The sequence below is a fragment of the Hypanus sabinus genome, unplaced genomic scaffold (genome assembly GCF_030144855.1).
Source record: "Hypanus sabinus isolate sHypSab1 unplaced genomic scaffold, sHypSab1.hap1 scaffold_1472, whole genome shotgun sequence".
In the NCBI taxonomy this organism is placed as follows: Eukaryota; Metazoa; Chordata; class Chondrichthyes; order Myliobatiformes; family Dasyatidae; genus Hypanus; species Hypanus sabinus.
In genome coordinates, this window is record NW_026779546.1 from 56,619 (window position 1) to 77,436 (window position 20,818).

Here is a 20,818-nt window from a genome sequence, read left to right on the forward strand (position 1 = left end):
CCTATGGTGAAAGGACTGGATAGGGTGGATGTGGAGTGGATGTTTCCTATGGTGAAAGGACTGGATAGGGTGGATGTGGAGATGATGTTTCCTATGGTGAAAGGACTGGATAGGGTGGATGTGGAGAGGATGTTTCCTATGGTGAAAGGACTGGATAGGGTGGATGTGGAGAGGATGTTTCCAGTGGTGAAAGGACTGGATAGGGTGGACGTGGAGATGATGTTTCCTATGGTGAAAGGACTGGATAGGGTGGATGTGGAGAGGATGTTTCCTGTGGTGAAAGGACTGGATAGGGTGGATGTGGAGAGGATGTTTCCTGTGGTGAATGGACTGGATAGGGTGGATGTGGAGATGATGTTTCCTATGGTGAAAGGACTGGATAGGGTGGATGTGGAGAGGATGTTTCCTGTGGTGAATGGACTGGATAGGGTGGATGTGGAGATGATGTTTCCTATGGTGAAAGGACTGGATAGGGTGGATGTGGAGAGGATGTTTCCTGTGGTGAAAGGACTGGATAGGGTGGATGTGGAGAGGATGTTTCCTGTGGTGAAAGGACTGGATAGGGTGGATGTGGAGAGGATGTTTCCTATGTGAAAGCACTGGATAGGGTGGATGTGGAGAGGATGTTTCCTGTGGTGAAAGGACTGGATAGGGTGGATGTGGAGAGGATGTTTCCTATGGTGAAAGGACTGGATAGGGTGGATGTGGAGAGGATGTTTCCTGTGGTGAAAGGACTGGATAGGGTGGATGTGGAGAGGATGTTTCCTGTGGTGAAAGGACTGGATAGGGTGGATGTGGAGATGATGTTTCCTATGGTGAAAGGACTGGATAAGGTGGATGTGGAGAGGATGTTTCCTGTGGTGAAAGGACTGGACAGGGTGGATGTGGAGAGGATGTTTCCTGTGGTGAATGGACTGGATAGGGTGGTTGTGGAGAGGATGTTTCCTGTGGTGAAAGGACTGGATTGGGTGGATGTGGAGAGGATGTTTCCTGTGGTGAAAGGACTGGATAGGGTGGATGTGGAGAGGATGTTTCCTGTGGTGAAAGGACTGGATAGGGTGGATGTGGAGAGGATGTTTCCTGTGGTGAAAGGACTGGATAGGGTGGATGTGGAGAGGATGTTTCCTGTGGTGAAAGGACTGGATAGGGTGGATGTGGAGAGAATGTTTCCTGTCGTGAAAGGACTGGATAGGGTGGATGTGGAGAGGATGTTTCCTGTGGTGAAAGGACTGGATAGGGTGGATGTGGAGAGGACGTTTCCTGTGGTGAAAGGACTGGTTAGCGTGGATGTGGAGAGGATGTTTCCTGTGGTGAAAGGACTGGATAGGGTGGATGTGGAGAGGATGATTCCTGTGGTGAAAGGACTGGATAGGGTGGATGTGGAGAGGATGTTTCCTATGGTGAAAGGACTGGATAGGGTGGATGTGGAGAGGATGTTTCCTGTGGTGAAAGGACTGGATAGGGTGGATGTGGAGAGGATGTTTCCTATGGTGAAAGGACTGGATAGGGTGGATGTGGAGAGGATGTTTCCTGTGATGAAAGGACTGGATAGGGTGGATGTGGAGAGGATGTTTCCTGTCGTGAAAGGACTGGATAGGGTGGATGTGGAGAGGATGTTTCCTGTGGTGAATGGACTGGATAGGGTGGATGTGGAGAGGACGTTTCCTGTGGTGAATGGACTGGATAGGGTGGATGTGGAGAGGATGTTTCCTGTGGTGAAAGGACTGGATAGGGTGGATGTGGAGAGGATGTTTCCTGTCGTGAAAGGACTGGATAGGGTGGATGTGGAGAGGATGTTTCCTGTGGTGAATGGACTGGATAGGGTGGATGTGGAGAGGATGTTTCCTGTGGTGAAAGGACTGGATAGGGAGGATGTGGAGAGGATGTTTCCAGTGGTGAAAGGACTGGATAGGGTGGATGTGGAGAGGATGTTTCCTGTGGTGAAAGGACTGGATAGGGTGGATGTGGAGAGGATGTTTCCTATGGTGAAAGGACTGGATAGGGTGGATGTGGAGATGATGTTTCCTATGGTGAAAGGACTGGATAGGGTGGATGTGGAGAGGATGTTTCCTATGGTGAAAGGACTGGATAGGGTGGATGTGGAGAGGATGTTTCCAGTGGTGAAAGGACTGGATAGGGTGGACGTGGAGATGATGTTTCCTCTGCTGAAAGGACTGGATAGGGTGGATGTGGAGAGGATGTTTCCTGTGGTGAAAGGACTGGATAGGGTGGATGTGGAGAGGATGTTTCCTGTGGTGAATGGACTGGATAGGGTGGATGTGGAGATGATGTTTCCTATGGTGAAAGGACTGGATAGGGTGGATGTGGAGAGGATGTTTCCTGTGGTGAATGGACTGGATAGGGTGGATGTGGAGATGATGTTTCCTATGGCGAAAGGACTGGATAGGGTGGATGTGGAGAGGATGTTTCCTGTGGTGAAAGGACTGGATAGGGTGGATGTGGAGAGGATGTTTCCTGTGGTGAAAGGACTGGATAGGGTGGATGTGGAGAGGATGTTTCCTATGTGAAAGCACTGGATAGGGTGGATGTGGAGAGGATGTTTCCTGTGGTGAAAGGACTGGATAGGGTGGATGTGGAGAGGATGTTTCCTATGGTGAAAGGACTGGATAGGGTGGATGTGGAGAGGATGTTTCCTGTGGTGAAAGGACTGGATAGGGTGGATGTGGAGAGGATGTTTCCTGTGGTGAAAGGACTGGATAGGGTGGATGTGGAGATGATGTTTCCTATGGTGAAAGGACTGGATAAGGTGGATGTGGAGAGGATGTTTCCTGTGGTGAAAGGACTGGACAGGGTGGATGTGGAGAGGATGTTTCCTGTGGTGAATGGACTGGATAGGGTGGTTGTGGAGAGGATGTTTCCTGTGGTGAAAGGACTGGATTGGGTGGATGTGGAGAGGATGTTTCCTGTGGTGAAAGGACTGGATAGGGTGGATGTGGAGAGGATGTTTCCTGTGGTGAAAGGACTGGATAGGGTGGATGTGGAGAGGATGTTTCCTGTGGTGAAAGGACTGGATAGGGTGGATGTGGAGAGGATGTTTCCTGTGGTGAAAGGACTGGATAGGGTGGATGTGGAGAGAATGTTTCCTGTCGTGAAAGGACTGGATAGGGTGGATGTGGAGAGGATGTTTCCTGTGGTGAAAGGACTGGATAGGGTGGATGTGGAGAGGATGTTTCCTGTGGTGAAAGGACTGGATAGGGTGGATGTGGAGAGGATGTTTCCTGTGGTGAAAGGACTGGATAGGGTGGATGTGGAGAGGATGTTTCCTGTGGTGAAAGGACTGGATAGGGAGGATGTGGAGAGGATGTTTCCATTGTGAAAGGAATGGATAGGGTGGATGTGGAGAGGATGTTTCCTGTGGTGAAAGGACTGGATAGGGTGGATGTGGAGAGGATGTTTCCTGTGGTGAAAGGACTGGATAGGGTGGATGTGGAGAGGATGTTTCCTGTGGTGAAAGGACTGGATAGGGTGGATGTGGAGAGGATGTTTCCTGTGGTGAAAGGACTGGATAGGGTGGATGTGGAGATGATGTTTCCTATGGTGAAAGGACTGGATAGGGTGGATGTGGAGATGATGTTTCCTATGGTGAAAGGACTGGATAGGGTGGATGTGGAGAGGATGTTTCCTGTGGTGAAAGGACTGGATAGGGTGGATGTGGAGAGGATGTTTCCTGTGGTGAAAGGACTGGTTAGGGTGGATGTGGAGAGGATGTTTCCTGTGGTGAAAGGACTGGATAGGGTGGATGTGGAGAGGATGATTCCTGTGGTGAAAGGACTGGATAGGGTGGATGTGGAGAGGATGTTTCCTGTGGTGAAAGGACTGGATAGGGTGGATGTGGAGAGGATGTTTCCTATGGTGAAAGGACTGGATAGGGTGGATGTGGAGAGGATGTTTCCTGTGATGAAAGGACTGGATAGGGTGGATGTGGAGAGGATGTTTCCTGTCGTGAAAGGACTGGATAGGGTGGATGTGGAGAGGATGTTTCCTGTGGTGAAAGGACTGGATAGGGTGGATGTGGAGAGGATGTTTCCTGTGGTGAAAGGACTGGTTAGGGTGGATGTGGAGAGGATGTTTCCTGTGGTGAAAGGACTGGATAGGGTGGATGTGGAGAGGATGATTCCTGTGGTGAAAGGACTGGATAGGGTGGATGTGGAGAGGATGTTTCCTATGGTGAAAGGACTGGATAGGGTGGATGTGGAGAGGATGTTTCCTGTGGTGAAAGGACAGGATAGGGTGGATGTGGAGAGGATGTTTCCTATGGTGAAAGGACTGGATAGGGTGGATGTGGAGAGGATGTTTCCTGTGATGAAAGGACTGGATAGGGTGGATGTGGAGAGGATGTTTCCTGTCGTGAAAGGACTGGATAGGGTGGATGTGGAGAGGATGTTTCCTGTGGTGAATGGACTGGATAGGGTGGATGTGGAGAGGACGTTTCCTGTGGTGAATGGACTGGATAGGGTGGATGTGGAGAGGATGTTTCCTGTGGTGAAAGGACTGGATAGGGTGGATGTGGAGAGGATGTTTCCTGTCGTGAAAGGACTGGATAGGGTGGATGTGGAGAGGATGTTTCCTGTGGTGAATGGACTGGATAGGGTGGATGTGGAGAGGATGTTTCCTGTGGTGAAAGGACTGGATAGGGAGGATGTGGAGAGGATGTTTCCAGTGGTGAAAGGACTGGATAGGGTGGATGTGGAGAGGATGTTTCCTGTGGTGAAAGGACTGGATAGGGTGGATGTGGAGAGGATGTTTCCTATGGTGAAAGGACTGGATAGGGTGGATGTGGAGAGGATGTTTCCTATGGTGAAAGGACTGGATAGGGTGGATGTGGAGATGATGTTTCCTATGGTGAAAGGACTGGATAGGGTGGATGTGGAGAGGATGTTTCCTATGGTGAAAGGACTGGATAGGGTGGATGTGGAGAGGATGTTTCCAGTGGTGAAAGGACTGGATAGGGTGGACGTGGAGATGATGTTTCCTATGGTGAAAGGACTGGATAGGGTGGATGTGGAGAGGATGTTTCCTGTGGTGAAAGGACTGGATAGGGTGGATGTGGAGAGGATGTTTCCTGTGGTGAAAGGACTGGATAGGGTGGATGTGGAGATGATGTTTCCTATGGTGAAAGGACTGGATAGGGTGGATGTGGAGAGGATGTTTCCTGTGGTGAATGGACTGGATAGGGTGGATGTGGAGATGATGTTTCCTATGGTGAAAGGACTGGATAGGGTGGATGTGGAGAGGATGTTTCCTGTGGTGAAAGGACTGGATAGGGAGGATGTGGAGAGGATGTTTCCAGTGGTGAAAGGACTGGATAGGGTGGATGTGGAGAGGATGTTTCCTGTGGTGAAAGGACTGGATAGGGGGGATGTGGAGAGGATGTTTCCTGTGGTGAAAGGACTGGATAGGGTGGATGTGGAGAGGATGTTTCCTGTCGTGAAAGGACTGGATAGGGTGGATGTGGAGAGGATGTTTCCTATGGTGAAAGGACTGGATAGGGTGGATGTGGAGAGGATGTTTCCTATGGTGAAAGGACTGGATAGGGTGGATGTGGAGAGGATGTTTCCTGTGGTGAAAGGACTGGATAGGGTGGATGTGGAGAGGATGTTTCCTGTGGTGAATGGACTGGATAGGGTGGATGTGGAGAGGATGTTTCCTGTGGTGAATGGACTGGATAGGGTGGATGTGGAGAGGATGTTTCCTATGGTGAAAGGACTGGATAGGGTGGATGTGGAGAGGATGTTTCCTTTGATGAAAGGACTGGATAGGGTGGATGTGGAGAGGATGTTTCATGTGGTGAATGGACTGGATAGGGTGGATGTGGAGAGGATGTTTCCTGTGGTGAATGGACTGGATAGGGTGGATGTGGAGAGGATGTTTCCTATGGTGAAAGGACTGGATAGGGTGGATGTGGAGAGGATGTTTCCTGTGATGAAAGGACTGGATAGGGTGGATGTGGAGAGGATGTTTCCTATGGTGAAAGGACTGGATAGGGTGGATGTGGAGAGGATGTTTCCTGTGGTGAAACGACTGGATAGGGTGGATGTGGAGAGGATGTTTCCTGTGGTGAAAGGACTGGATAGGGTGGATGTGGAGAGGATGTTTCCTGTGGTGAAAGGACTGGATAGTGTGGATGTGGAGAGGATGTTTCCTGTGGTGAAAGGACTGGATAGGGTGGATGTGGAGAGTATGTTTCCTCTGGTGAAAGGACTGGATAGGGTGGATGTGGAGAGGATGTTTCCTGTGGTGAAAGGACTGGATAGGGTGGATGTGGAGAGGATGTTTCCTGTGGTGAAAGGACTGGATAGGGTGGATGTGCAGAGGATGTTTCCTGTGGTGAAAGGACTGGATAGGGTGGATGTGGAGAGGATGTTTCCTGTGGTGAAAGGACTGGATAGGGTGGATGTGGAGAGGATGTATCCTGTGGTGAAAGGACTGGATAGGGTGGATGTGGAGAGGATGTTTCCTATGGTGAAAGGACTGGATAGGGTGGATGTGGAGAGGATGTTTCCTGTGGTGAAAGGACTGGATAGGGTGGATGTGGAGAGGATGTTTCCTGTGGTGAAAGGACAGGATAGGGTGGATGTGGAGAGGATGTTTCCTATGGTGAAAGGACTGGATAGGGTGGATGTGGAGAGGATGTTTCCTGTGGTGAAAGGACTGGATAGGGTGGATGTGCAGAGGATGTTTCCTGTGGTGAAAGGACTGGATAGGGTGGATGTGGAGAGGATGTTTCCTGTGGTGAAAGGACTGGATAGGGTGGATGTGGAGAGGATGTTTCCTATGGTGAAAGGACTGGATAGGGTGGATGTGGAGAGGATGTTTCCTGTGGTGAAAGGACTGGATAGGGTGGATGTGGAGAGGATGTTTCCTGTGGTGAAAGGACTGGATAGGGTGGATGTGGAGAGGATGTTTCCTATGGTGAAAGGACTGGATAGGGTGGATGTGGAGAGGATGCTTCCTGTGGTGAAAGGACTGGATAGGGTGGATGTGGAGAGGATGTTTCCTGTGGTGAAAGGACTGGATAGGGTGGATGTGGAGAGGATGTTTCCTGTGGTGAAAGGACTGGATAGGGTGGATGTGGAGAGGATGTTTCCTGTCGTGAAAGGACTGGATAGGGTGGATGTGGAGAGGATGTTTCCTGTGGTGAAAGGACTGGATAGGGTGGATGTGGAGAGGATGTTTCCTATGGTGAAAGGACTGGATAGGGTGGATGTGGAGAGGATGTTTCCTGTGGTGAAAGTACTGGATAGGGTGGATGTGGAGAGGATGTTTCCTGTGGTGAAAGGACTGCATAGGGTGGATGTGGAGAGGATGTTTCCTGTGGTGAAAGGACTGGATAGGGTGGATGTGGAGAGGATGTTTCCTGTCGTGAAAGGACTGGATAGGGTGGATGTGGAGAGGATGTTTCCTGTGGTGAATGGACTGGATAGGGTGGATGTGGAGAGGATGTTTCCTGTGGTGAAAGGACTGGATAGGGAGGATGTGGAGAGGATGTTTCCTGTGGTGAAAGGACTGGATAGGGTGGATGTGGAGAGGATGTTTCCTGTGGTGAAAGGACTGGATAGGGTGGATGTGGAGAGGATGTTTCCTGTGGTGAAAGGACTGGATAGGGTGGATGTGGAGAGGATGTTTCCTGTGGTGAAAGGACTGGATAGGGTGGATGTGGAGAGGATGTTTCCTGTGGTGAAAGGACTGCATAGGGTGGATGTGGAGAGGATGTTTCCTGTGGTGAAAGGACTGGATAGGGTGGATGTGGAGAGGATGTTTCCTGTGGTGAAAGGACTGGATAGGGTGGATGTGGAGAGGATGTTTCCTGTGGTGAATGGACTGGATAGGGTGGATGTGGAGAGGATGTTTCCTGTGGTGAAAGGACTGGATAGGGAGGATGTGGAGAGGATGTTTCCAGTGGTGAAAGGACTGGATAGGGTGGATGTGGAGAGGATGTTTCCTGTGGTGAAAGGACTGGATAGGGTGGATGTGGAGAGGATGTTTCCTATGGTGAAAGGACTGGATAGGGTGGATGTGGAGAGGATGTTTCCTGTGGTGAAAGGACTGGATAGGGTGGATGTGGAGAGGATGTTTCCTGTGGTGAAAGGACTGGATAGGGTGGATGTGGAGAGGATGTTTCCTATGGTGAAAGGACTGGATAGGGTGGATGTGGAGAGGATGTTTCCTATGGTGAAAGGACTGGATAGGGTGGATGTGGAGATGATGTTTCCTGTGGTGAAAGGACTGGATAGGGTGGATGTGGAGAGGATGTTTCCTATGGTGAAAGGACTGGATAGGGTGGATGTGGAGAGGATGTTTCCTGTGGTGAAAGTACTGGATAGGGTGGATGTGGAGAGGATGTTTCCTATAGTGAAAGGACTGGATAGGGTGGATGTAGAGAGGATGTTTCCTATGGTGAAAGGACTGGATAGGGTGGATGTGGAGAGGATGTTTCCTGTGGTGAAAGTACTGGATAGGGTGGATGTGGAGAGGATGTTTCCTGTGGTGAAAGGACTGCATAGGGTGGATGTGGAGAGGATGTTTCCTGTGGTGAAAGGACTGGATAGGGTGGATGTGGAGAGGATGTTTCCTGTCGTGAAAGGACTGGATAGGGTGGATGTGGAGAGGATGTTTCCTGTGGTGAAAGGACTGGATAGGGAGGATGTGGAGAGGATGTTTCCTGTGGTGAAAGGACTGGATAGGGTGGATGTGGAGAGGATGTTTCCTATGGTGAAAGGACTGGATAGGGTGGATGTGGAGAGGATGTTTCCTGTGGTGAAAGGACTGGATAGGGTGGATGTGGAGAGGATGTTTCCTGTGGTGAAAGGACTGGATAGGGTGGATGTGGAGAGGATGTTTCCTATGGTGAAGGGACTGGATAGGGTGGATGTGGAGAGGATGTTTCCTGTGGTGAAAGGACTGGATAGGGTGGATGTGGAGAGGATGTTTCCTATGGTGAAGGGACTGGATAGGGTGGATGTGGAGAGGATGTTTCCTGTGGTGAAAGGACTGGATAGGGTGGATGTGGAGAGGATGTTTCCTGTGGTGAAAGGACTGGATATGGTGGATGTGGAGAGGATGTTTCCTATGGTGAAAGGACTGGATAGGGTGGATGTGGAGAGGATGTTTCCTATGGTGAAAGGACTGGATAGGGTTGATGTGGAGATGATGTTTCCTATGGTGAAAGGACTGGATAGGGTGGATGTGGAGATGATGTTTACTATGGTGAAAGGACTGGATAGGGTGGATGTGGAGAGGATGTTTCCTGTGGTGAAAGGACTGGATAGGGTGGATGTGGAGAGGATGTTTCCTGTGGTGAATGGACTGGATAGGGTGGTTGTGGAGAGGATGTTTCCTGTGGTGAAAGGACTGGATAGGGTGGATGTGGAGAGGATGATTCCTGTGGTGAAAGGACTGGATAGGGTGGATGTGGAGAGGATGTTTCCTATAGTGAAAGGACTGGATAGGGTGGATGTAGAGAGGATGTTTCCTATGGTGAAAGGACTGGATAGGGTGGATGTGGAGAGGATGTTTCCTGTGGTGAAAGTACTGGATAGGGTGGATGTGGAGAGGATGTTTCCTGTGGGGAAAGGACTGGATTGGGTTGATGTGGAGAGGATGTTTCCTGTGGTGAAAGGACTGGATAGGGTGGATGTGGAGAGGATGTTTCCTGTGGTGAAAGGACTGGATAGGGTGGATGTGGAGAGGATGTTTCCTGTGGTGAAAGGACTGGATCGGGTGGATGTGGAGAGCATGTTTCCTATGGTGAAAGGACTGGATAGGGTGGATGTGGAGAGGATGTTTCCTGTGGTGAAAGGACTGGATAGGGTGGATGTGGAGAGGATGTTTCCTGTGGTGAAAGGACTGGATAGGGTGGACGTGGAGAGGATGTTTCCTGTGGTGAAAGGACTGGGTCGGGTGGATGTGGAGAGCATGTTTCCTATGGTGAAAGGACTGGATAGGGTGGATGTGGAGAGGATGTTTCCTGTGGTGAAAGGACTGGATAGGGTGGATGTGGAGAGGATGTTTCCTGTGGTGAAAGGACTGGATAGGGTGGATGTGGAGAGGATGTTTCCTGTGGTGAAAGGACTGGATAGGGTGGATGTGGAGAGGATGTTTCCTATGGTGAAAGGACTGGATAGGGTGGATGTGGAGAGAATGTTTCCTGTGGTGAAAGGACTGGATAGGGTGGATGTGGAGAGGATGTTTCCTGTGGTGAAAGGACTGGATAGGGTGGATGTGGAGAGGATGTTTCCTGTGGTGAAAGGACTGGATAGGGTGGATGTGGAGAGGATGTTTCCTGAGGTGAAAGGACTGGATAGGGTGGATGTGGAGAGGATGTTACCTATGGGAAAGGACTGGATAGGGTGGATGTGGAGAGGATGTTTCCTGTGGTGAAAGGTCTGGATAGGGTGGATGTGGAGAGGATGTTTCCTATGGTGAAAGGACTGGATAGGGTGGATGTGGAGAGGATGTTTCCTGTGGTGAAAGGACTGGATAGGGTGGATGTGGAGAGGATGTTTCCTGTGGTGAAAGGACTGGATAGGGTGGATGTGGAGAGGATGTTTCCTGAGGTGAAAGGACTGGATAGGGTGGATGTGGAGAGGATGTTACCTATGGGAAAGGACTGCATAGGGTGGATGTGGAGAGGATGTTTCCTGTGGTGAAAGGTCTGGATAGGGTGGATGTGGAGAGGATGTTTCCTATGGTGAAAGGACTGGATAGGGTGGATGTGGAGAGGATGTTTCCTGTGGTGAAAGGACTGGATAGGGTGGATGTGGAGAGGATGTTTCCTGTGGTGAAAGGACTGGATAGGGTGGATGTGGAGAGGATGTTTCCTATGGTGAAAGGACTGGATAGGGTGGATGTGGAGAGGATGTTTCCTATGGTGAAAGGACTGGGTTTCAAATTCAAATTTGAAAGGTAATTTTTCAGAACAGAGGTAAGGAGGAACTTTTTTCAGCCAGAGAGTGTTGAATCTGTGTAATGCTCTGCCACAGACTGTGGTGGAGGGGAATCCATAAGTATATTTCTTGATGGGTCATGGCATCAAAGGATATGGCGAGAAGGCTGGAGTATGGGGTACAGTGATCAGAGCGGACTCGACAGGCTAAATGGACCAATGTCTTCGGGATTGTTGGGATCTCTTCTGTGGAAGGTATGGGTTACAACTGAACCCGAGGGGGACCTCAATCGTTGTGGGCAGCTTTGCTGGAGCTGTTCATGAGGGTTTAAACTAATTTGACAGCAGGATGGGAACTGGAGTGCTTACAAGCAGAGAGGGAATGTGTAGTGAGACTGCAAGGAAGGATGATAGGGCAAAATTGCAGCCAACTGGATGAGTTGCAATGTAAAAGGCAGACAAGATTGAAAAGGGTGAATACAGGACTGAAGGTTTTATATTTGAATGTGCGCAGCATACGGAATAAGGTAGGTGAACTTGTATCACAGTTACAGATTAGTATGTATGACGTGGGCATCACTGAATCATGGCTGGAAGAAGATTATAGCTGAGAGATTACGTCCAGGGATACACATCGTATCGAAAAGACATGCAGGAAGGCAGAGGGGGTGAAAACTGAAATCAAATCATTCTAAAGAGGTGATATAGGATCGGGAGGTGTTGAATCACTGTGCGTAGAGCTGAGGAACTGCAAGTGAAAATACCCTGATGGGAGTTATATACAGACCCCCAAACAGCAGTAAGGATTTAGTCTGCAAGTTACAACAGGAGATAGAAAATGTAAGCCAATATTACAATGGTCATTGAGGATTTCAATGGAGATTGGGGAAAGTCAGAATGGTTCTGGATCCCAAGAGGGGGATTTTCCAGAATGCTTCCGACATGGCTTTATAGAGCCGTTCGTGGTTGAGTCCACTCAGGGATCAGCTGTTGGGGATTGGCTGTTGTGCAATGTACTGGAACTGATTAGAAAGCTTAAGTTAAAATAAGCCTTAGGAGCCAGTAATCATAACATGATCAAATTCACCACGCGATTTGAGAAGGAGAAGCTAAAGTCAAATGTATCAGAGTGGAGTAAAGGGAAGTACAGAGGCATGAGAGAGGAGCTGGCCAAAATTGACTGGAAGGGATCACTGGCAGGGATGACGGCAGAGCAGCTATGGCTGGGGTTTCTGGGAGCAATTCGGAAGGCACAGGATAGATACATCCCAAAGAGGAATAAGTATTCTAAAGGCAGGATGACACAACTGTGGCTGCCAAGAGAAGTCAAAACCAACATAAAAACCAAAGAGAGGGACTACAGTCGAGCAAACATTGGTGGGAAGTTCTTAAAGCCAACAGAAGGCAGAAATAAAGTCATAAAGATGGAACACCAGAGAAAGCTAGCCAATAATATTAGCGTAAAGAGGATACCAAAAGTTTCTTTGGATATATAAAATGTAAAAGAGAGGAGAGGATAGATATTGTACTGCTGGAAAATGACACTAGAGAAGTAGTAATAGGGGACAAGGAAATGGTGAACAAACTGAGTAAGTATTTTTCACCAATTTTCACCGTGGAAGACACTAGCAGTATGCCAGAAGTTCAACACTGTCAGCAGGCAGAAGTGAGTGAAGTTGCCATTATTAGGGAGACAGTTCTTAGGAAGCTGAAAGGTTTTAAGGCAGATAAGTCACTTGGACCAGATGAAGAGATTGTGGAGGCATTAGCAATGATCCATCAAGAATCAATAGATTCTGGCATTGATCCAGAGGACTGGAAAATTGCAAATGTCAAGATTTGAAGGAAGGAAATTATAGGCCAGTTAGTCTGACCTCAGTCGTTAGGAACTTGATAGTAAAGAATGTGGCTTATGGGTACTTGGAGAAGCACGATAAAATAGGCTATAATCAGCATAATTTCCTTAAGGGAGAATCTTGCCTGACAAATCTGTCAGAATTCTTAGAAAAAATAAGCAGGATAGACAAGGGAGAATGGGTGGGTGTTGTGAACTTCGATTCTCAGAAAGCTTTTGACTAGTTGTCACACGACGCTGCTTAACAAGAGCCACGGTATTACAGGAAAGATACTAGCAGTGGCTGATTGGCAGCAGGCAAAGAGTGGGAATTAAGGGAGCCTTTTCTGTTTGGCTGCTGGTGACTAGTTGCGTTCCTGAGGGATCAGTGTTGGGACCCCTTCTCTTTATGTTATATGTCAATGATTTGAATGACAGAATTGATAGCTCTGTGCCCAGGTTGTAGATAATACGAAGATGAGTGGAGGGGCAGGTAGTTTTGAGGAAGTAGTTACAGAAGGACTTTGATTTGGAATACAGTGTAGAGAAGTGTATGGTCATTGCACTTTGGTAGAAGAAATAAAAGCATAGACTCTTTTCTAAATTGAGAAAATTTCAAAAATCTGAGGTGCAAAGAGACTTGGGAGTCCCTGTGCAGGATTCCCTGAATATTAATCTGCAGGTTGAGTCAGTGGTGAGGAAGGCAAATGCAATGTTAGCACTCATTTTGGGAGGACAAGAACTTAAATACCAAGGGTGTAACGTTCAGGCTTTATAAAGCACTGGTGGGGCGTCACTTGTGAGCAACTTTGGGCCCTTTTACTAACAACGGATGTGCTGATGGGGAGGGTTCAAAGGAGGTTCACGAAAATGATTCTGGAATTGAAAGACTTGTCATAGAAGGAGCATTTGATAGCTCTGGGCATCTGCTCATTGGAATTTAGAAGAATGAGAGGTGGTGCCATTGAATTTTGAAGAGCCTTGATAGAGTGGATGTTTCACATAGTGGGGGAGTCTGAAGCCAGAGGACACAGCCTCAGAGGGATTGTCCTTTTAAAACAGAGATGAGGAGAAGCTTCTTCAGCCAGAGGGTGGTGAAATCTGTGGAATTCATTGCCACAGGCAGCCATGGAGACCAAGTCATTGGGTATATTTCAGGCAGAAGTTGAAAGATTCTTCATTAGTTTGGCATGAAGGGATACGAGGAGAAGGCAGGAGATTGGGGCTAAGAGGGAAAGTGGATCAGCCAGGATTGAATGGAGGAGCAGATTCGATGGGCCAAATGGCCTAATTCAGCTCCTATGCCCTACGAACTTACGGAATTTTCTCCTGGGATGTGGAACACGCTTTCTGAAAGGGTGGAAGAGCCAGAGACCCTCACCACACTAACGAAATACCCATGTGGTCATCGGAAAGGCTGAGGAAGAGAAGGGGGTGATCAGGTCCTGAGGAAAGGTGTTGGTGGGTCACCAGGGAAATGACAGACCAAAGGGATGGAGAACCAGGGCTCAGACCTGGCAAGCAGCGGGGAGGGTGAGCCTGAGGGTGTTGGTGTCCCACTGCCACACTACAACACACATCCTTCTGGATGGAGAGCAGTGGGTGAGCGGGAGGGGCTGTTGGAATAGTGCACACTGCAGCCACTATGTGCCAGTGATGGCAGGAGGGGTGGGTTAGATTCAACTGAGAGGGCTGCTTTCTCCCAGATGGTGTCAAGTTTCCCGAGGAATGTTGGTGCCACACTCACCAAGGGGAAAGGGAGAGTCCCAACAGTCCCTACCGACCTGTAGCTGGGGGCGGGGGGCAGGTAATGTGGCTTGTATGGACTAATCTCACCCAGGATCAATGTTCCCTCCAAGGTGTTTGCCACGCACACATCTTTTGGTTTGAGTGCACAAAGAATTTGCATCATGAGGACGGACTTTAGGACCTGGGGGAGCCAGGGAGCTCAGGAGCCGCCACTGAACCCGCAGTACTTCTACTCTGTTGGTGGATCCTGTTAACAAATCAAAATTACTGGATCGATAACTTTTGAAGCATATTTATTTCACTCTTCACAAATTTATAGTTACACTGACCCACTCCTGGCTCAGGACTAAGAAATGGAGGCATTAGGGGGAGAGGGAGCGTGTGGTATGTCGAATCCCGGGTGAACGGGTAGTCTCTGGGGTACCGCAAGTCTGTCGCTTTGCTGCACGCTTGAGTGCTCGGTGGGGGCGTCGATGCTTTTTTTGCTGGTGGGGGCAGGGGATTGTGCTTTGCTGTTGCTTACGTGTGGGAGGGGGGAGCTGGGGGGGGGCTTTGAGGTTCTAACATTTAACTGTCGTTCATTCTTTAGGGCACTCCTCTGTTTGCATGGATGGTTGCAAAGACAAAGCATTTCAGAATGGATACTGTTTACGTTTCTCTGACATTAAATGTACCTTGGAAGCAGCAGTCATGGGCGGCGGTCCCTGAACTCCCCAGCATCCCCAGGTCCTCAAGTCCATCACAACACAGATTCTTTGTGAAATTCCTTTGTGTGCTTGTAGATGTGCACGGCTTAGGGTGAAAACACTTACCTGCTTGCCCATCAGAATGAGGTCCACTTTCTCCTTCTTCGCCAGAGCTGCCACAACTTTGGAGACCTGGAGGGGCCCCAGGCGCTCGTAATCCGGACCCGTCACCTCCACATGGATCCCCCGGTCTGCTCCCATTGCCAGGGCTGTCCGCAGCGTTTCCTGGGTTTTGGGTGCGGGAAGAGACAGGGAGTCAAACTGGGATGGCAGAGACCTTGTCTGTCTCTGTCTGTGACCCCTACATCCCTCCCTGACTCTTTAATTCCTACATCACTTCCTCAGTGAGTTCGACACCCCTCACCGCCTACGTGACACCCCTCCCCATCTCCATGACACCATACAGCCCTCCCCGTCTCCGTGACATCCTACACCCCTCCCCGTCTCCGAGACACCCTACACCCCTCCCCGTCTCCCAGACACCCTACACCCCTCACCGTCTCCATGACACCCTACACCCCTCACCGTCTCCGTGACACCCAGCACCCCTCACCGTCTCCGAGTCACCCTACACCCCTCACCGTCTCCGTGACACCCTACACCCCTCCCCGTCTCCGAGACACCCTACACCATTCACCGTCTCCGTGACACCCTACGCCCCTCACCGTCTCCGAGACACCCTACACCCCTCACCGTCTCCGAGACACCCTACACCCCTCACCGTCTCCGTGACACCCTACACCCCTCACCGTCTCCGAGTCACCCTACACCCCTCACCGTCTCCGTGACACCCTACACCCCTCACCGTCTCTGTGACACCCTATACCCCTCCCCGTCTCCGAGACACCCTACACCCCTCCCCGTCTCTGTGACACCCTTCACCACTCCCCATCTCTGTGACACCCTACAACCCTCCCCATCTCCATGACCCCTACACCCCTCCCCGTCTCTGAGACACCCCACACCCCTCCCCGTCTCCGTGACACCCTACACCCCTCCCCATCTCCATGACACCCTACACCCTTCCCCGTCTCCCGGACTCCCTGCACCCCTCACCGTCTCCGAGTCACCCTACACCCCTCCCCGTCTCCGTGACACCCTACACCCCTCCCCGTCTCCGAGACACCCTACACCCCTCACCGTCTCCGTGACACCCTACACCTCTCCCCGTCTCCGAAACACCCTACACCCCTCCCCGTCTCCGAGACACCCTACACCCCTCCCCGTCTCCGAGACACCCTACACCCCTCCCCGTCTCCGTGACACCCTACACCCCTCCCTGTCACCCTGACACCCTACACCACTCACCGTCTCCGAGTCACCCTACACCCCTCCCCGTCTCCGAGGCACCCTACACCCCTCACCGTCTCGTGACACCCTACACCACTCACCGTCTCCGAGTCACCCTACACCCCTCACCGTCTCCGTGACACCCTACACCCCTCCCTGTCTCCCTGACACCCTAAACCCCTCCCCGTCTCTGAGACACCCTACACCCTCACCGTCTCCGTGACACCCTACACACCTCCCCGTCTCCGAGACAACCTACACCCCTCCCCGTCTCCATGACACCCTACACACCTCACCGTCTCCGAGTCACCCTACACCCCTCCCCGTCTCCGAGTCACCCTACACCACTCACCGTCTCCGAGACACCCTACACCCCTACCCGTCTCCGAGACACCCTACACCCCTCACCGTCTCCGTGACACACTACACCACCCCGTCTCCGTGACACCCTACACACCTCCCCCGTCTCCGAGACACCCTACACCCCTCCCCGTCTCCCTGACACCCTACACCCCTCCCTGTCTCCCTGACACCCTACACCCCTCACCGTCTCCGAGTCACCCAACACCCCTCCCCGTCTCCGAGTCACCCTACACCACTCACCGTCTCTGAGACACCCTACACCCCTCCCCGTCTCCGAGACACCCTACACCCCTCACAGTCTCCGTGACACACTACACCACCCCGTCTCCGTGACACCCTACACACCTCCCCGTCTCCGAGACACCCTACACCCCACCCCGTCTCCATGACACCCTACACCCCTCCGTCTCCCCGACACCCTACACCCCTCACCGTCTCCGAGTCACCCTACACCCCTCCCCGTCTCCGAGACACCCAACACCCCTCCCCGTCTCCGAGTCACCCTACACCACTCACCGTCTCCGAGTCACCCTACACCCCTCACCGTCTCCGTGACACCCTACACCCCTCACCGTCTCCGTGACACCCTACACCCCTCCGTCTCCGAGACACCCTACACCCCTCCCCGTCTCCGAGACACCCTACACCCCTCCGTCTCCGAGACACCCTACACCCATCCCCATCTCCCAGACACCCTGCACCCTACACCCCTCACCGTCTCCATGACACCATACACCCCTCAACGTCTCCGTGACACCCAACACCCCTCACTGTCTCCGAGTCACCCTACACCCCTCACCGTCTCCGTGACACCCTACACCCCTCCCCGTCTCCAGGACACCCTACACACCTCCCCATCTCCGTGACACCCTGCACCCCTCCCCATCTCCGAGTCACCCTACACCCCTCCCCCATCTCCATGACACCCTTCACCCCTCCTCATCTCCTGGACTCCCTGCACCCTTCACCACTCCACATCTCCATGACACCCTACACCCCTCCCCGTCTCCATGACACCCTTCACCACTCCTCATCTCCCGAACTCCCTGCACCCTTCACCACTCCACATCTCCATGACACCCTACACCCCTCCCCGTCTCTGTGACACCCTTCAGCACTCCCCGTCTCCGAGACACCCTACACCCCTCACCGTCTCCGAGACACCCTACACCCCTCACCGTCTCCGTGACACCCTACACCCCTCACCGTCTCCGTGACACCCTACACCCCTCACCGTCTCCGTGACACCCTACACCCCTCACCGCCTCCGAGACACCCTACACCCCTCACCGTCTCCGTGACACCCTACACCCCTCCAAGCCTCCCGGACTCCCTACACCCCTCCCCTTCTCCGTGACACCCTACACCCCTCCCCGTCTCCGAGACACCCTACACCACTCCCCGTCTCCGAGACACCCTACACCCCTCACCGTCTCCGTGACACTCTACACCCCTCCCCGTCTCCGTGACACCCTACACCCCTCACCGTCTCCGTGACACCCTACACCACCCCGTCTCCGTGACACCCTACACCCCTCCCCGTCTCCGTGACATCCTACAACCCTCCCCGTCTCCCTGACACCCTACACCCCTCACCGCCTCCGTGACACTCTACACCCCTCCCCGTCTCCGTGACACCCTACACCCCTCACCGTCTCCGTGACACCCTACACCCCTCCCCGTCTCCGAGACACCCTACACCCCTCCCCGTCTCCGAGACACCCTACACCCCTCCACGTCTCCGTGACACCCTACACCCCTCCCCGTCTCCCTGACACCCTACACCCCTCCCCGTCTCCCTGACACCCTACACCCCTCCCCGTCTCCGAGTCACCCTACACCACTCACAGTCTCCGAGACACCCTACAGCCCTCACCGTCTCCGAGACACCCTACACCCCTCCCCGTCTCCGAGACACCCTACACCCCTCCCCGTCTCCGTGACACCCTACACCCCTCCCCGTCTCCCTGACACCCTACACCCCTCCCCGTCCCCGAGACACCCTACACCCCTCCCCATCTCCGAGACACCCTACACCCCTCCACGTCTCCGAGACACCCTACACCCCTCACGGTCTCCGAGACACCCTACACCCCTCACCGTCTCCGAGACACCCTACACCCCTCACCGTCTCCGTGACACCCTACACCCCTCACCGTCTCCGAGTCACCCTACACCCCTCACCGTCTCCGAGTCACCCTACACCCCTCACCGTCTCCGTGACACCCTACACCCCTCACCGTCTCCGAGTCACCCTACAACCCTCCCCGTCTCCGAGTCACACTACACCCCTCCCCGTCTCCCTGACACCCTACACCCCTCCCCGTCCCCGAGACACCCTACACCCCTCCCCGTCCCCGAGACACCCTACACCCCTCCCCGTCTCCGAGACACCCTACACCCCTCCACGTCTCCGAGACACCCTACACCCCTCACGGTCTCCGAGACACCCTACACCCCTCACCGTCTCCGAGACACCCTACACCCCTCACCGTCTCCGTGACACCCTACACCCCTCACCGTCTCCGTGACACCCTACACCCCTCACCGTCTCCGAGTCACCCTACAACACTCCCCGTCTCCGAGTCACACTACACCCCTCCCCGTCTCCGAGACACCCTACACCACTCCCCGTCTCCCTGACACCCTACACCCCTCCCCGTCCCCGAGACACCCTACACCCCTCCCCGTCCCCGAGACACCCTACACCCCTCCACGTCCCCGAGACACCCTACACCCCTCCACGTCTCCGAGACACCCTACACCCCTCACGGTCTCCGAGACACCCTACACCCCTCACCGTCTCCGAGACACCCTACACCCCTCACCGTCTCCGTGACACCCTACACCCCTCACCGTCTCCGAGTCACACTACACCCCTCACCATCTCTGAGTCACCCTACACCCCACCCCGTCTCCGAGACACCCTACACCCCTCCCCGTCTCCGAGTCACCCTACACCCCTCACCGTCTCCGTGACACCCTACACCCCTCACCATCTCCGTGACACCCTACACCCCTCACCATCTCCGTGACACCCTACACCCCTCACCGTCTCCGAGTCACCCTACACCCCTCACCAACTCCGAGACACCCTACACCCCTCCCCGTCTCCGAGTCACCCTACACCCCTCCCCGTCTCCGTGACACCCTACACCCCTCCCCGTCTCCCTGACACCCTACATCCCTCACCGTCTCCGTGACACTCTACACCCCTCCCAGTCTCCGTGACACCCTACACCCCTCACCGTCTCCGTGACACCCTACACCACCCCGTCTCCGTGACACCCTACACCTCCCCGTCTCCGAGACACCCTACACCCCTCCCCGTCTCCGTGACACCCTACACCCCTCCCCGTCTCCCTGACACCCTACACCCCTCCCCGTCTCCCTGACACCCTACACCCCTCCCCGTCTCCCTGACAACCTACACCCCTCCCCGTCTCCCTGACAACCTACACACCTCCCCGTCTCCGAGACACCCTACACCCCTCCCCGTCTTCGAGACACCCTACACCCCTCCCCGTCTCCGAGACACCCTACACCCCTCCCCGTCTCCGAGACACCCTACACCCCTCCCCGTCTCCCTGACACCCTACACCCCTCCCCGTCTCCCTGACACCCTACACCCCTCCCCGTCTCCCTGACACCCTACACCACTCACCGTCTCCGAGTCACCCTACACCCCTCACCGTCTCCGAGACACCCTACACCCCTCCCCGTCTCCGTGACACCCTACACCCCTCCCCGTCTCCGTGACACCCTACACCCCTCCCCGTCTCCCTGACAACCTACACTCCTCCACATCCCCGAGACACCCTACACCCCTCCACGTCTCCGAGACACCCTACACCCCTCCACGTCTCCGAGACACCCTACACCCCTCACCGTCTCCGAGACACCCTACACCCCTCACCGTCTCCGAGACAC

At 53.0% G+C, this 20,818-nt stretch overlaps 1 protein-coding gene across 1 annotated transcript in view; it reads right to left on the reverse strand.

The window, feature by feature from the left end:
- The window catches only part of LOC132387005 (electron transfer flavoprotein subunit beta-like), a 39,599-nt gene extending 24,010 nt beyond the window's left edge, over positions 1–15,589 (reverse strand). Inside the window, exon 1 of the mRNA XM_059959360.1 lies at positions 15,302–15,589. Within this exon, the coding sequence (XP_059815343.1) occupies positions 15,302–15,436 (135 nt within the window). The 5' untranslated portion in view covers positions 15,437–15,589. The remainder of the gene's footprint in view (positions 1–15,301) is intronic.
- Positions 15,590–20,818: the final 5,229 nt, after the last annotated feature.